General features: G+C 42.7%; 1 protein-coding gene across 1 annotated transcript; it reads left to right on the plus strand.

Moving 5' to 3' along the window:
* Window positions 1-1,413: 1,413 nt before the first annotated feature.
* Window positions 1,414-9,433, plus strand: LOC108577294 (piggyBac transposable element-derived protein 4-like). The gene is made up of 4 exons (XM_017940432.1): window positions 1,414-2,734; window positions 2,808-2,925; window positions 8,882-9,219; window positions 9,279-9,433. The coding sequence occupies exons 1-4, from the start codon at window positions 1,414-1,416 to the stop codon at window positions 9,431-9,433; spliced, it is 1,932 nt and encodes a 643-aa protein (XP_017795921.1).
* Window positions 9,434-14,578: the final 5,145 nt, after the last annotated feature.

The following is a 14,578-nucleotide window of genomic DNA, read 5'->3' on the forward strand; positions in this document are numbered from 1 at the left end:
TTATATATTGCATATTGACGTAACTTCCAATCTTCACTTCTAGTTTTAAATGACAGATATTTATATTTAATTTTTACTTTAGTTTTAACTTTATACTACATATATTACCTTTATGTATTTTTGTTAAACTATATTGTAAAAATAAAATTACAAAATTACAACCTATATTATAATAAAACAAATTACATTTGTTTATTATTTTTATACCTGCCAGCATAAGATATTAAACACCAGGTCATATTGACCGGAACAGTAAAAGCGTTAAGCAGGGTTAATGCTAAGGGTTTCCGAGTTATTGAGCCACGTGAATTACCTGAAAAGTATAGAATTCCAGAGACTTATAATGCTCTAATAAAACGGAGTTTTATTATATTGTCAAATAGTCCCAGTAATGGTCTACTACAAGTGTACCCATCTGTTGTACAGTATTTTTCGAATCTCCATTTAAGAAGAGAGAGAGTATGCAGGATGGAACATTATTAGTATGCTAAAAAGGATTTGGATGAACTTTTCAAAACACAGCAGAGTATTTTTTTACCAGGCGGTTGTTACATCTGTGACGTAATATATTCTATATTAGATGCAACCAGATGTGATACAGGTGCAGGATTTGACACCACTGACAATGCCCCCCACCTGAAGTACAGATGAACCATAGTTATCAACAAAATTAGCTTACTACTTTCCTTTTCCTTCATAGAAGGTTTGATTAGTGTCGGGTAAGACTTGGAAGAAAGGAGACTTTGAGCTGAAAGCACGGAAAAAAAGATTATGTATGGAAACAGCGTGGTTCATAGTTAAAGTAGACATTTAGTTTTTGTTTCATTTTTCTACTTTTGTTAATAAATTATTGTTATTATTATTTTAAATACACTTTTTGAACCCCAATTACAAGTCCAAGCAAATCTTACAATATATATCTAAGTGATCTACCAGAATTTAACACGTTGCGTACCAAGCGTGATTACGTTTTGTTTCCTACCGGCCCAAGTTTTTTACTCGGCGCACTAGAACGATAGCGGAGAGATATGCGGGAAAACCAACAATGTAACTCGAGTAGATCCATGCATTGTCGATTATCTACATTTACAGTGCTATCGACCTATGTAATTGATACATTGTTTTGTTCCGAAATAATCTTATTGGTAAGTAGCTTATTTTGGATTTGGAAACGTTTATCGCATTCCCTGGAAAGCGATAAGCGTTTCGGTTAGAGCAGCGTGGTCCAAGCGTAGCGCGACGCGCTCGAGCCCTTCCCCCACTCGATCTACTCCGTTCCGCAGAACGTTGTCTTTCTATAGTTTACGCGACAATGTAGTCAAAAGAATCACATATACATCTTTCATGTATAGATTATTCAGTTGAAAAGCATACTTTTTCTGAAACGCACATCAGTAATTTTTTATCCCAAAAATGTTCATTGGACGGCGTGAAAGTACAATTGAAAGTGAGAGTAGTGATGAAAACGTTGTGAGTTTTAGAAGAAAAGTTAGAAATAGAATTTCGTCGAGTTCAAGCTCGGATACTGATGAATCATATGCAAGTGAAGATATTGAAGAATTACTAGAAGAACTGGCTTTAGACGAAGAAGAGAAATTGAACACAGCTGATAATTCATTGGAAAATATAAGGCAACAATCATTTCCGTTCACTGGAAAAAGTGGGCTTTTGTTGGATTTGCCGTCTGGCATTAGCCCCGGTGAAGTTCTTTCGCTATTCTTGAATGAAACAGTAATAAGTCTTTTAGTCACAGAAACTAATAGATATGCAGAGCAGAAATTACTTGAACATAAAACGACTGGTCACGCTGGACAAAATAAATGGAATCTCACCACTTCCGAAGAAATTAAAAAATTTATTGGATTGATGATTTGGATGGGTCTAGTACAAACACCGCTAAAGAAATGTTGGTCAACGGATCCTGTATACAATTTTTCATTGCCGCGCAGCACAATGTCCCGCAATCGATTTGAAGAACTGCTATCAAACTTGCATTTTGCTAACAATGAAACGATAGTACAAAATAACAAACTTGGAAAAGTTTTACCACTTGTAGACATATTGATGGTTAATTATCAGAAGGTTTTTTCACCAGGCAAAGACATTGTTGTCGACGAGACAATGGTTCCGTGGAGGGGACGACTAGTATTTCGGCAGTATATTCCAACAAAGTCACATAAGTACGGTGTAAAACTGTTCAAACTATGCTCCACCGAAGGATACACATGGTCTTCAAAAATATATTCTGGACGAGATACCAGCGGAAAAAGAAAAGTTGGCATAGCAGAGAGTGTCTGCACTGAACTTGCAGACAAATTATTGAACGAAGGACGTACTTTATTTGTTGATAATTTTTACACTAGTTATGAATTAGCACTTAAATTTTTAAATTCTAAGACGCATGTGGTTGGAACGGTACGGCGCAATAAAAAAAAAAAACCAAGTTGTGTAATGTATCCGTTGAAAAGAGGGGAAATGGTGGCACGAGAAGATCCAAATGGTATTAAATGGTATTATATATCCAAATGGAGAGATGTTCGCGATGTCACAATCTTATCCACAAAACATCCTCCCATCATGACTCCAAGCTCGAATTCTACACATCGCGGTCGTCCTACGAAAATGAAACCTTTGGCGATAAGAGAGTACAATATTGGTAAAAGTGGCATCGACAGAAGCGACCAGATGGTGTCATATGCAACAAACATACGAAAAACCATTAGGTACAACGATAGTAAATGCACATATAGTGTATCAGAGAGCTACACAAAAAAAAATACATATAAGAAAATTCCGTGAACTTTTAGTCACAGAATGGTTGTCCTCAAAAGATACTGTGCCCAACCCTAATAGACCCAAAAGAAGGAATCTGTCTCACCACTTGGAGATCCGCAAAAATCAGCAGGGGAAGCCTGTAAGAAAGATGTGCGTACTTTGTTACAAAAAGAAGAGGAAAATGGTCGAACGCCAACAAGCAAGAAAAAACCTTAAAAAAACAACGTATTGTTTGAATTGCCCAAAATCGCCACAGATGTGCTTGGACTGTTTCAACGAATTTCATGCGACATAGTATAATATAATATGTTATCCTATATAAATTAATAAAAAGTAGAGTGTTATTTGTGTATTTTTTATATTTTTACGCTGTATATTCTATATTTATACTTCAGAACTTGTTCCATTAAATTTGTTTTCAAAATGCAACTGAAAATCTTATTTAACTTCAACAAGAAAAGCGTCACCCATATATGGGTGACGCGGGCCCCACGGAAGCATGCCCGTCACCCAAGTACGGGTGACGCGGTACGCAACGTGTTAATAAAACAAAGTTGGCACTTTTTGCTGATGACACAGCTATATATGCATACTCATTTCATGCAGTGGCAGCAAATCAAATTCGAATACACCTATATGATTTGGAAAAATACTATGGCTAATGAAAAATAAGCATAAACTCGGATAAAACATAAATAATAGTATTCCGCAAAAAAAGGAAAGACAGCAAAATCTTTATACCTGTGACAGTCTATAATAAAAAACTAAAACCAGAAAATAATGTAAAATACCTTGGCGTTCACTTAGATTCTAAATTAACCTGTACAAACCATATTAAGTAAGCACTTAGAAAAGCACATGAGATGTTAAAGAAAATATATCCATTAATGATTACAAGTTCACCAGTACTAATAAAAAATAAGAGATTAATATATACATCCATCATACTAAGACCCCTAGTAATTTATGTTTCACCGGTATGGTGTTCAACAGCTCCTACAAACACAAAACCTTTTCAAGTGTTCCAAAATAAATGTCTTTAATTAATATTAGATAGAAACAGGTATGAAAGACTCGCGACACTTCATAATGATGTATTGATACCACCAATTTCTGAGTATATTAAGGAAATAGCATTTGTGTCCTCGTCTACTTTGACAGGCTTGTTCTGATGGTGGTGGTTTGGATAAAGAGTAAATATTTACTGAACAGAGATATAAAACAATAATCTGGGATGCTCCAAATGCCCAAAAGGGTGACAAACACTAGTTGTCCCCATCTACTATTAGCACCTAGAAATAGAAATCTAAGCGAAAAAATTCTTACGTCAATTGGGATTTAAGTCTTGATCTGACATCCTCGTCTGATTCAATAAGCTTGTTCTGATGGTGGTGGTTTGGGTAGAGAGTAGATACTTGCTGAACGGAGGTGTAAGACAATAGCCTTAGGTGTTCCAAATGCTTGAAAGGATGATAAACACTAGTTGTTCTTCATGCTGGTTGCAGATTTTCATGCCATTTCTTGCAAAGTCTGCATTTCTAAGCTGTTTTTTTTCTTTACTGTAACCTTAGTTTGTTGTGGAGGTCCTCCAGAGAGACAGTGATGTTGCTAGTGCCTTTTTCATTGTTCCTTTTTCATCTTCTTGTCATTTTTCAAAACATTGAGGTCTGTCTTAGGTCCACTCAATTTTTTTTCCTTGTTCTAGTTGCTCGGTTAAATTTTCAATTGTCCTGTTAAGGTTTTTGATCATTCTAAACAAATCTTTGTATGATGGCTTGCTTTACGGTGGGGCGAAGGAATGCCTGGGTGTTTCACTTTCGTCTTCAATGCTTCCTCTTCAACGGTCGCTGTTTCCAACAAGTTTTCCTTTCTTTGCCTAAATTCAGCGTAGAATTTAGTCTTTTTACGTTTATTTTGTTTCTTAGCACTTACTTCGTAACAGACTCTAACGCTTTTTTACTTATTTCAGTTGCACTTGCTCGTACGATAGCTTTATTAATTCACTTGTATTAACTTCATTTGGCATTAGCATATAGTCGTTCCTCACTGAAATATTTATTTCGCACTTCTTGTTATTAATGCCGTGGTGGGGTGCATTATTCCTCTGTGAATCTTTTTCAATTGGCCTGCTTTGTGGCTTCAACGATATATTATACGCGCTGAAATGATCTTTTCTTTTTTTCTTAAACTATCACTGAAACTGTTAGAGAAACCGTTTTCAATCGCTCGTGAGTTCCGACTCGTTAATTTACTTAGTTAAGATACGCAGATCAACGGACCTTTAGCAAGCCGAGACTGTGCATTGTGGCGTCATAAGCCATGTGCGTCTAAAGATGGCGGGCAAAGCGGAATAAAAGATCTAGTATTTTTAAATAGAGAATATTTATAATTAAGAAAAATTTCTTCGAGATTATACAGCAAAAAAATATAAACGTATAACTATCATCGCGCCGTGTAAGAACTATAAAATACAACTATAAAAATAATACTGTTACGTTGTTGCTTGAAATAGCTTTAATCGCTAGCCGTGCATGAACGTGAAAATGGCTTTAGAGCGGTCAGAATCTGGTGTCATGTGGCGCCCCGTAGTGTGAATGTAAAAGCCTGCGAAAGTCTAATAATGAGAACCAATCAGAGCCATCCTCAAGAACACGTGTATGGAACCTTTAATTTGATTGGATACTTTTGTAAGACAAAAGATGTGGGGGCGATGAGAAAACGACGATGCCGGACGAGCCATTCCATTTTCCTCGTTCAAAGAGATTAGACGTAATAAAGTTATAGTTAAACATTTCACATATTCCTGTTCCAACCAAGTTATTTATTAGTTTATTAAAAGTTTCAACATTAGATTTTGCATTGTTACGCTATCGCATGAACGTAGTTTTAATCGCTCGTCGTGCATGCCCGTGAACACGGCTTTAGGGTGGTCCGAATCTGGTGTCATGTGACGCCTCGTAGTGTGAATGTTAAAGCACGCCACATTCAAATTGTGCCGCGGTGTAGCCGAAGCGATAAACAAATAATGAGAACCAATCGAATTCATCCTCAAAAACCGTTATATAGGATCTTTAATTTGATTGGAGACCTTTTGAAAAACAAAGCGCATGTAAGCTTGGGATATGAAAATCAACGACGTCTGGTCCCATTCAATTTTCTTCGTTCAAAGAGCTCAGACGTATTATCTCGTAATAAAGTTATAGTTAAACATTTCGTTAATTATTGTTCCAATCAAGTTATTTATTAAGTTATTTATTAATTTAAAAAGGGTTTCAACGTTAGTTTTCTTTATTCATTTAACTTCCTAAAATCATCGTGAGCAGAGTACTTCAGTGTTCCACGGGCGGCAATTCCCTCAAATTCCCCAAGAACCCACGTAACACCATATTCATTAACTTTCCTAAACAATTGCGTTCCTAAGTGCTTTGGCGCTCTACGTGCGCAAATCAAATTCCTCAAGAACCCACGCAACAGTACTATTTCACGACTGTTGTAGCTTGTAGCGTGCTGTAATTTTGAACACAGCGTCTCACGAAGGAAGAAGGATGGACGCCGTTTCAAACGCGCATATACCCCACGCCATGTAGATGGCGCGTCAGGAATTTTAGTCTAGGGAGAAACGTTCACGACGTTTTTGCCGTGCTAAAGTCCCTACAGCACCCCCCTTCGGGAAACATGGGTGATTTTTCGGACCTGTGTAGGTTTTTAGCGGTCTGTTACTGGCCAACGTGTTCATCTGCTCTGGGTCCATTTCTATGAACGCCGGTTTCAGTCTTTCTGTGGCAATGCTTGTCGCGGTGCCCTTAAAATCTATGATACACACTTCGTGGTTTCTCTGATGGAGAACAGCTTCCAGTGCAGTGTCGCAAACGTCAGTGCTGAGGAGTAGGGTGTGCCAATAATGCTGCCTCGGCCAACTGTTTTTTGCAAGCAGCAATTGCTTCTTCGGCCTCTAGGGTCCATGTAAACAGGCCGTTTATCCCGCTTTTTGTTCTGTGGCGGGTACGTCGCTGCCAACAAGCCCTTACCGAACCTTGTTCTATTCTTCCACGCGAACTTTCTCGTTTCCAACTCCTTCAGATTTTAGTTTCCGTTTTTTTGTCTCTCCCCGGGTTAAGACTTGCCTTCGTCCTCGAATAGCCTAAGAAGTGCACATGTGGCATCCAGGTTCGCACGAGGACGAACGGCCCCGCTTTCTGCAAATTTTCCGTTTCCACCACTTTCTCTACTTCTGTCTTTGTCTATCTTTACTCCTGTCTTCCTGTCCTAACAATATAAAAACCCAGTACGCCTACACCTCCGGTCAGTTTTTCCTTTACCAGCCATCGAAACGTACCCGCCGAACCGCTGCCACCGGGACGATCAGCGAACAAAACAATTGTATTATTCCGGGCGAACTGTACGCCGACCATCGCATTTAGATTTTAATAAATTGAGGTGAAACCAGTGCAACGGCTTTCCTCACCCATCTCAGCTCCTACCAAACATACATTGTGTCCCGTAACTCATGTAACACCCGGAAATGGGGGGTTGCTGGGGTGACTCTGAACAACTTTTTCCTTTACCAAAATGTTGGTTGAAGCTTCGTTTTTGAATTATTAACGAGAAACACTGGCCATTCAGAGTGCGTGTAGAGCCCGCGCCCAGGCACGGGAGCGCAGAGACTCATCCGCGCGCGACCGTGAACAAACACATTGGCACAGCGTGGGTATCGAGGGAAGCGTCCGGCAAATGTTACATCGTCTTAAATTTGAAATTATTTGTTATTCATGAATAACAAATAAACTAATGAGTCGTTTAACACGTTGAATGCCGGACCAATTCTACTTATTCTAATACAACACATTGCAATATGCATAAATAATATGTCAATAGTTAGAAATAAAACTATTTAAATATGCTGTGTGATGCATTAGGTGAAAATTTTACAAATACTACCATTTATTCAAATTAAATGCTTTTACTAATTTTCAGAAATTAATAACTGTTTGCGATACTTTTATTCGTTATCCGAAAGGAATAAAGTGTTTTATTACTTATGAAAAACTTACCCATTCGTCCACGAATTAACCTGCTTCGACGGAAGTGGGTCATTGTGCCGATCCTGACCTTTCAAGGTAACCCTCAACGGCTGATGGTACGGCCGGGTCGGTGAACTCACTTCACTGCACCGCCACTTTTATTGTTTTCGACGATATTATAAAAAATAAATCGTTGCTACATCGTAATCGCAAAATAGCCAAACTTTCCCGTGTACAATACGGTATGGATAATAGTGTAATTTATGACACTAAGGTGGGTGAGGAAACGCCGTTACACTGTTTTCACCTCAATTTATTAAGATATACATAAGTAGGGTACATAGCAGGTAGGTGTACAATTCGCGCTCTACGCGCGCTCTGATTGGCCAGTGTTTTTCGTTAATAATTCAGTGGTAGGTGTACAATTCGCGCTCTACGCGCGCTCTGATTGGCCAGTGTTTTTCGTTAATAATTCAAAAACGAAGCTGTAACCAACATTTGGGTAAAGGAAAAAGTTGTTCAGAGTCACCCCAGCAACCCCCCATTTCCGGGTGTTCAAGGAGTTACGGGACACCCTATATAAAGAGCAAGCTCACTCCCGCCCGGCATCTCAGTTCACAATTCTATCAGTCGTGCATCCATACCGTTAACTCATTAAGCATTCATTCAGTCAATCATACTCCATCAGTCGAGTGTAAACTTATCGTAACAATATATATCAACAACCACAGTTCAATTTATTACCACAACCTAGAACTGGCTTCGACGACATTAAACCGTCGAACGAGCCATCCGGCAAAAAAAGAGTACGAGATTAGAATCGTCGTGCTTGGCTGGTACATTTTTGGTCCTTCGAGTCGGATTCAAGCTAAGGAAGAGCTTGATTCTTTCGCATTTCCAACCAATCGAGATACGGTAGCAGTAGAGAAATTGCTCCACCCTGTATCATCAGCAGAACGAACGTCAAGGTGCAACAGCACCAACGTACACCAATCGAAACATAGCAGCTGTGGAGAAGTCGCTCCACCCTATACCAACAGCAGAGCAAACGTCGAAGTGCAACAGCACTAACGCACACTCACGAGGTACAGCAGCAGTGGTGAAGTCGCTCCATCTTGTATCAACAGCAAAGCAAGCATCGTAGTGCACCAGAGCACTGACACGCATCAACCGGAGACAGCAGCTGTGGAGATATCGCTCCATCCTGTACCGACATCAACGATCGAGCAACATCGCTCCGAGACCGTCCACAATTCCAGAAGGAATTCGCTACAGAGGATGCCCATAGGAGCTTGCAACATCATCAATCGGAGCCCACCTGAACGCGATTCCAGCAGTCATCCAGCAGCTCAACTCCAGGAACAACGCACGAGAGGAAGGTTGCAGAATCGCCGTTGGGTAAAGTACACTCAGATACTTTCTTGTGAATCGTTTGCCATCTCAATTGTTATCCGGTCACATTAAACCACCAAAAAAACGTAGTCATGGCTCCATCATATGAAGATCGCGTCAAATCATTGAAGGCAAAACGCGAAGCCTTCAAATTAGAATTGAAAGCTTTCAAGGAGGTATTACAAACATACAAAATAGACACTCCATCGTCGGAATTACAATTTAGACTCGAAGATTTAGAATAAGAATATGCATCATTTGCGAAAATCCAAGCAGATTTAGATTTCGCAGACGAAAACGGCTCATACATGAGTGAAAAAATCTAAATAAAATACTTTTATATGTCCTGCCGCGCTCGCGCATACGACCTCTTGAAAGTCTCACAACCACAAGCCCCTACGAATTTAGGTCCTGGAGCAGCTTTTTTTTTTTTTTTTTTTTTTTTTACACTTTGTCCATTGGACATTAGGTAAATTCTTGTATGTGTTATAGATTACATAGCACGTGGGTGACAGCTTCCAATGAAATGCCACCTCAGTGTGATTGTTTAATTTTTATGGTTTTGTATGCATAGGTCAGTAGAATGTCTCCTTTTTAATCTTCTTCCAATACAGGTTGTGTGTACCTCCACAGCTATTTGGTTGGGATATGTTTCCATTTTCTCTTTATGTTTTTTTGGGTATCTGCTTATTTCTTCCATAACCGTTGGAATTTTAAAGTCCTTACGTATGTAATCATTTTTAGAGTACCACGCTGCATTAACTACTGTTCTTAGAATTTTTGATTGTAGTGACTCTAGTTTTGTTATGTGACTCATGGCTGTGGTTCCCCATAGTGATATTCCATAGGTCCAAATTGGTTGGGAGCAGCACAAGGCTGGAGGGGGACTTACCAGATGGTGGTCCGGTTGAACCCCGATGAGCTGGCTCTTGCTGGCGTTGGGGCCGTCCCGATGGGCGGCGTCAACGGCGGTGGGAAGTCCGGCGATGAGTCGGGGGAATGCTGCACCATCACTGGCACGACACCACGACTTAGCTGATGTTCGCCAAACTGAAACTCGTCTTTCGGCGAGGCCCAGGGCGGCGAACATCGGTGAAGTGGGCCAAATCCACTCACTTCACCTTCACGCGGGGCTCCTGGGCCTCTTCCCGGCTGAGAAGGCGGGAAAGAGGGCGAACGCGGTGAGTGGTATGGTATGAATGTGGATGTATGAATGAGGGTGTGAATGGGCTGTGGCTGGTGCCTGGCGGATATTCCTGTCAGAGGTGGGAGTATGGGGGGAGGGGTGATGTCTGTTCTCGACCTCTGGCCTAGTAATAAGGGTAAACGTAAGTCCGAAAAGTATGGCAAAGGTCCCGTGAACGGCTATGTTAAACGTGGAAGAACCGCTCCCCGGGTACTGTCTGGAGCCTCTGACAGGGTTGAAGCCGGGTTAGCTGGGCGCAGGTGTGGAGGATCGGGTTGGTCGATTTCCTCATACTCCGCGCCGCGGGGGGACAACTGCGGCAACGTCTAGCCCGAAGTCTGGGTTAGTCGTCGGATCGGATCCGGCGGCGCCCACTCGATAGGGGTGACGTAAAACCTTTAGCATCAATATGGCGCTGGCCTATCCCGTAACATTTTTCTTAGAGTCACCAGATGTCGATAGGCTTGACCACCCGACAAGCCCGCTTCTCGGGTTTCGACACATTTCACTAGGGATTTCTTTTCCGATGGACAGTAACCCCACTGCGGTGGGGCTGGCATGATGCCCGAAGCCGATGAATTAAATATCTACCACATAATGACGAAAGAATCTCAAAAAACCAAATTGAGGAAGGCGGGAGAGGAAGAGGAAGGCGGCAGAAGCGGCCGCGGTGCACGAGATCGAAAGAGTCGCGAGGAGGATAGCCAGACAGCAGGCATATCTTACGCCGCTGCTCTGTCCGGCAAATCAATAATTGGAGATGGTGACGGCCAGCCGTCCACGTCTGGTGTTGTCACCCCTCGTGGCAGCGTAAGCACAGAACAACTACGTGTTTGCATCGAAAATTTTGGCGATAACCTGAATGGAAGACAGACTTCCAGGAATGTTGCACGTAGAGGGATGCCCTCCAAATCCAAGGGAGGCGCAAAATGTACCGGCGTACGTCTACCGAGGGAAGAGACGCTTTTCATAAGCGAGGACTCCGATAACTCATCGGGGAAGGAGCAGCCGCCGACGAAGACCTACAGAGACAACCTCGGTGACTCTCAGTCCCAACTGAGGAAAATGGGCAAGCCTGTAACAAGCAGGGAATACAAAGATAGGGCCACAGAGATGGATGAACAACAAGGCTCTCGAGCTCCAATTGGAGCTAAAGGTGCAGTTAGACCTCTTCGGCCCTAACGTGGACCCGCCCAAGCTTTCCGCGAAATGGCGGAAGTTCGAGGCGGAAATGGCGGAACAGGCGCGCGAAATGCCGACCGCCAATATGCGGGCGCAGATAATGGAGGCCTGCAAAGAGGTGGGAAAGGTGGCCGGAACTAGTGGCCATCTGAAAGGGACATATATCAAGGCCCTGAAGATGGCGTCCATTCTCTTCAGGACGCACTCTGGCGAGATCAGCAAAAGGACCACCTCAACGGCGCCGAACTCGGTGTTGGAGCGTGAGAACGCCGAGCACCGTAAAACAGTGGAGGAGCTGACCGCCCAAGTCGGGCGGCTAACGGAAGTAATTGCGGAATAGGGCCACAAACTGGAGGCGCTAACATCCGCCGCCAGGACTTCAAAGGAAGGACGCCAGAAATCGCCACGTCCATCGCCGCTACTCCCCCATATACAGCAGATGACAGCCGCCATGGAGGAGATGGTGGTTGAACGCGAGGCGACAACGGTGGAAACCCGCCCTCCCTAGCAGGAACAGGGGATGGCCCTGCGGCGAAGGGCGGAAAAGAGGAGGGCCATCGAGCCGTCATCAATAAGGGGTGAGGAGGAGGAGCGTCCTCTTCCCGACTCCGTATAGAGTCGGGAGGAGAAGTTGCTTACGGCGGTGACCTCCATCATGGAAGCCAAAATGAGCGCCTTGAGGGAGGAGCTCCGCGCCGCGGCCCCTTCTCACCTTCGGGAAACGATCGGGGTGACGAAGGTCCGCCCACCAAGACCTCCCAGAACGGCGGCTATCGTGGTCACCGCGCTGCCTGGGGGGAAGAGGAAGGTTGGCGAAGTGATTGCGGACGCAAAATCGCCGATCTGGGGATATCCACAATCAAGCCGCGTCGCGCCATGACCGGAGCTATGATTCTGGATATCCCCGGGGAGGTAGGAGCCACAAGGGCTGATGCCCTTGCGGCTAAAATGGTGGGGATCGTAGGCGGCGATGATGTTAAAATCGCGCGCCCACAGAAAAAACAGGAGGTGGGTGTGTCCGGCCTCGACGATAGCGTCACCACAAACGAAGTGATGGCTGCTCTCGCCGCTGCCGGACGAAGCCCCGAGGGGGACGTGATGGTTGGGGGGATTAAGTCCTCCCCATACAGGATGGGGGCATGCTTCCCTCAGGGCCCGTGGAAACTGCAGTCCGCGGTACGGGATTCGCGACCCCGAGGTGCCCGAGATGGAGTGCATGTGTGTATGAATGGAAAAAGTGTGCATGAAAAACGAAGATATGAACATAGAGTAGTCATAAGTTATATGGAAGATAAGGATATAAAGTATCTTTTTCCAGGTGGGAGAAAGTCTTCTTTCCTTTTTAATGATTGTCTGATTGAATTTCTTACTATTTCACTTATTTTTGGATGTGCGAGGAAAACTCAAGGGAGGAAAAGTCTTCCTTTCTGACTCCCCTATTTAATGGGTATATGTATTCCAGATGTCATGATAGGTGGAATTTCTAATTTCATGAATATCTTTTCTATTTTGGGGCGTGAGAAAACATGCCAGGGGAGGGGGTTTTTATTTTTTCTCCCCTTTCCAACGAGCCTATGGGCGTATGGTGTTGTCAGGAGACTTGTCAGTTACTGAAATACGGTAACATATGTTCCCGAAAACCGGTTCGCGATACGAGGTCGATTAGGCTATTTTCCGGCATAAATTCATTTCCATATTATGAATTTCCCAGTAGAGAGCCTTGTATGAGTTTGGTCTTAGAGGTCATTTTAAACGACCCATATTCGTCGCCGCACCCCTAATTTATGTGGCCTAACTTATTTTCGTTAGTATAGCATTAGCCTAATTTTTTCATTAGGAAAAAATTTTTGACAAATTTTTTGAGAATTTTTGTATATCTTCGATTTTTTATTTTCCGCGATTTAATATTTGCCTAATTCCCTCTCCACGTTAAACCAGTGGATTTTTCATTTTTCCCCCAAAAAAATTTCTTTTTATGGAACGAGAAATGAAGGAGTTGGTTCGGATTCCCGGGAGTTTAGGTTATAGAGTATCTACAGGGTGTCCCGTAATGCTAGGATCACCCGGAAATGGGGGATTGCTGGGGTGGCCCTGAACAACTTTTTCCTTATCCAAAATGTAGTTTGAAGCTTCGTGAACGATGCGTACGCGTGACTTATCGGTTATCGATCGCTGTCAAAAAATTTGACTTTGCACCGCTATTTTTATAAGACTTAGAGAAATGGTTTTTTGCCGTCATTCCGACGTTTGTATAAATTTTTGAAAAAACTGCAATTAGTCGGAATCGCGATCTATAGCGAAGGTCGTTTTTACAACTTTTATATCTGAGCTCGTAATGAAAATTTAAAAAATACGTTTTGTAGATCTATGTCAATGACACCGGTGGACACGGGCGGAAAACATTTCGCTATCCGGACACGTGGTGACGAAAATAATGCGACCGCCCCGAGCGCATGGGTACTTTTTAATGGTATGGAGGTCGACTCCAAAACTGCTTGCTACTCAGGCTTTCCAGTAATAAACATTTCTCCTCCGTTCTATTGTAAAAATATCCCTTCCTTAAGGACCGTCCATCTAGGACCCAGGAAACGCTTAAACTGGCAGAATATTTTTGCCAACCGTAAGAGAAACATGCATCGTACGAACGCTCAGCAGTACGAAATGTTTTTTATATTCGCGCAGTGCGATGGTAAGTTGTTCAGGGTCACCCCAGCAACCCCCCATTTTCGGGTGATCCTAGCGTAACGGGACACCCTGTATAACTTTAACTCCCGGGAATCCGAACCATCGAGGGGTGAACTCCTTACTGACCGAGTGTTTGGGGGGGAGGGAGGTGAGTTGCTGGGTGGAAGCAGGAGAAAATTTTTGAAAGTTATGAAAACAAACGAAGAAAATACTGAGACATAAATAACAAAGAAAAAGATGGAAATCCGGCTTTCCCCGTCCTCCCCGACCTCTCTACCCTCCCGGTTTTGCACTCTGGAGAACAAAAAATAAAAAAAAATGGGGGGAGAGAGAAAAA

The sequence above is a fragment of the Habropoda laboriosa genome, unplaced genomic scaffold (assembly GCF_001263275.1).
Source record: "Habropoda laboriosa isolate 0110345459 unplaced genomic scaffold, ASM126327v1 scaffold739, whole genome shotgun sequence".
NCBI classification, from domain to species: Eukaryota; Metazoa; Arthropoda; class Insecta; order Hymenoptera; family Apidae; genus Habropoda; species Habropoda laboriosa.

What these genes read in the sequence shown, in the direction of transcription:
- LOC108577294 (XM_017940432.1), top strand. Translation starts at nt 1,414, where the DNA reads ATGTTCATTGGACGGCGTGAAAGTACAATTGAAAGTGAGAGTAGTGAT. An exon ending in GGGAAGCCTGTAAGAAAGAT is followed by an intron (nt 2,926 to 8,881) that starts GTGCGTACTTTG and finishes CACACTCACGAG; the next exon opens with GTACAGCAGCAGTGGTGAAG. An exon ending in GTACACTCAGATACTTTCTT is followed by an intron (nt 9,220 to 9,278) that starts GTGAATCGTTTG and finishes AAAAAAACGTAG; the next exon opens with TCATGGCTCCATCATATGAA.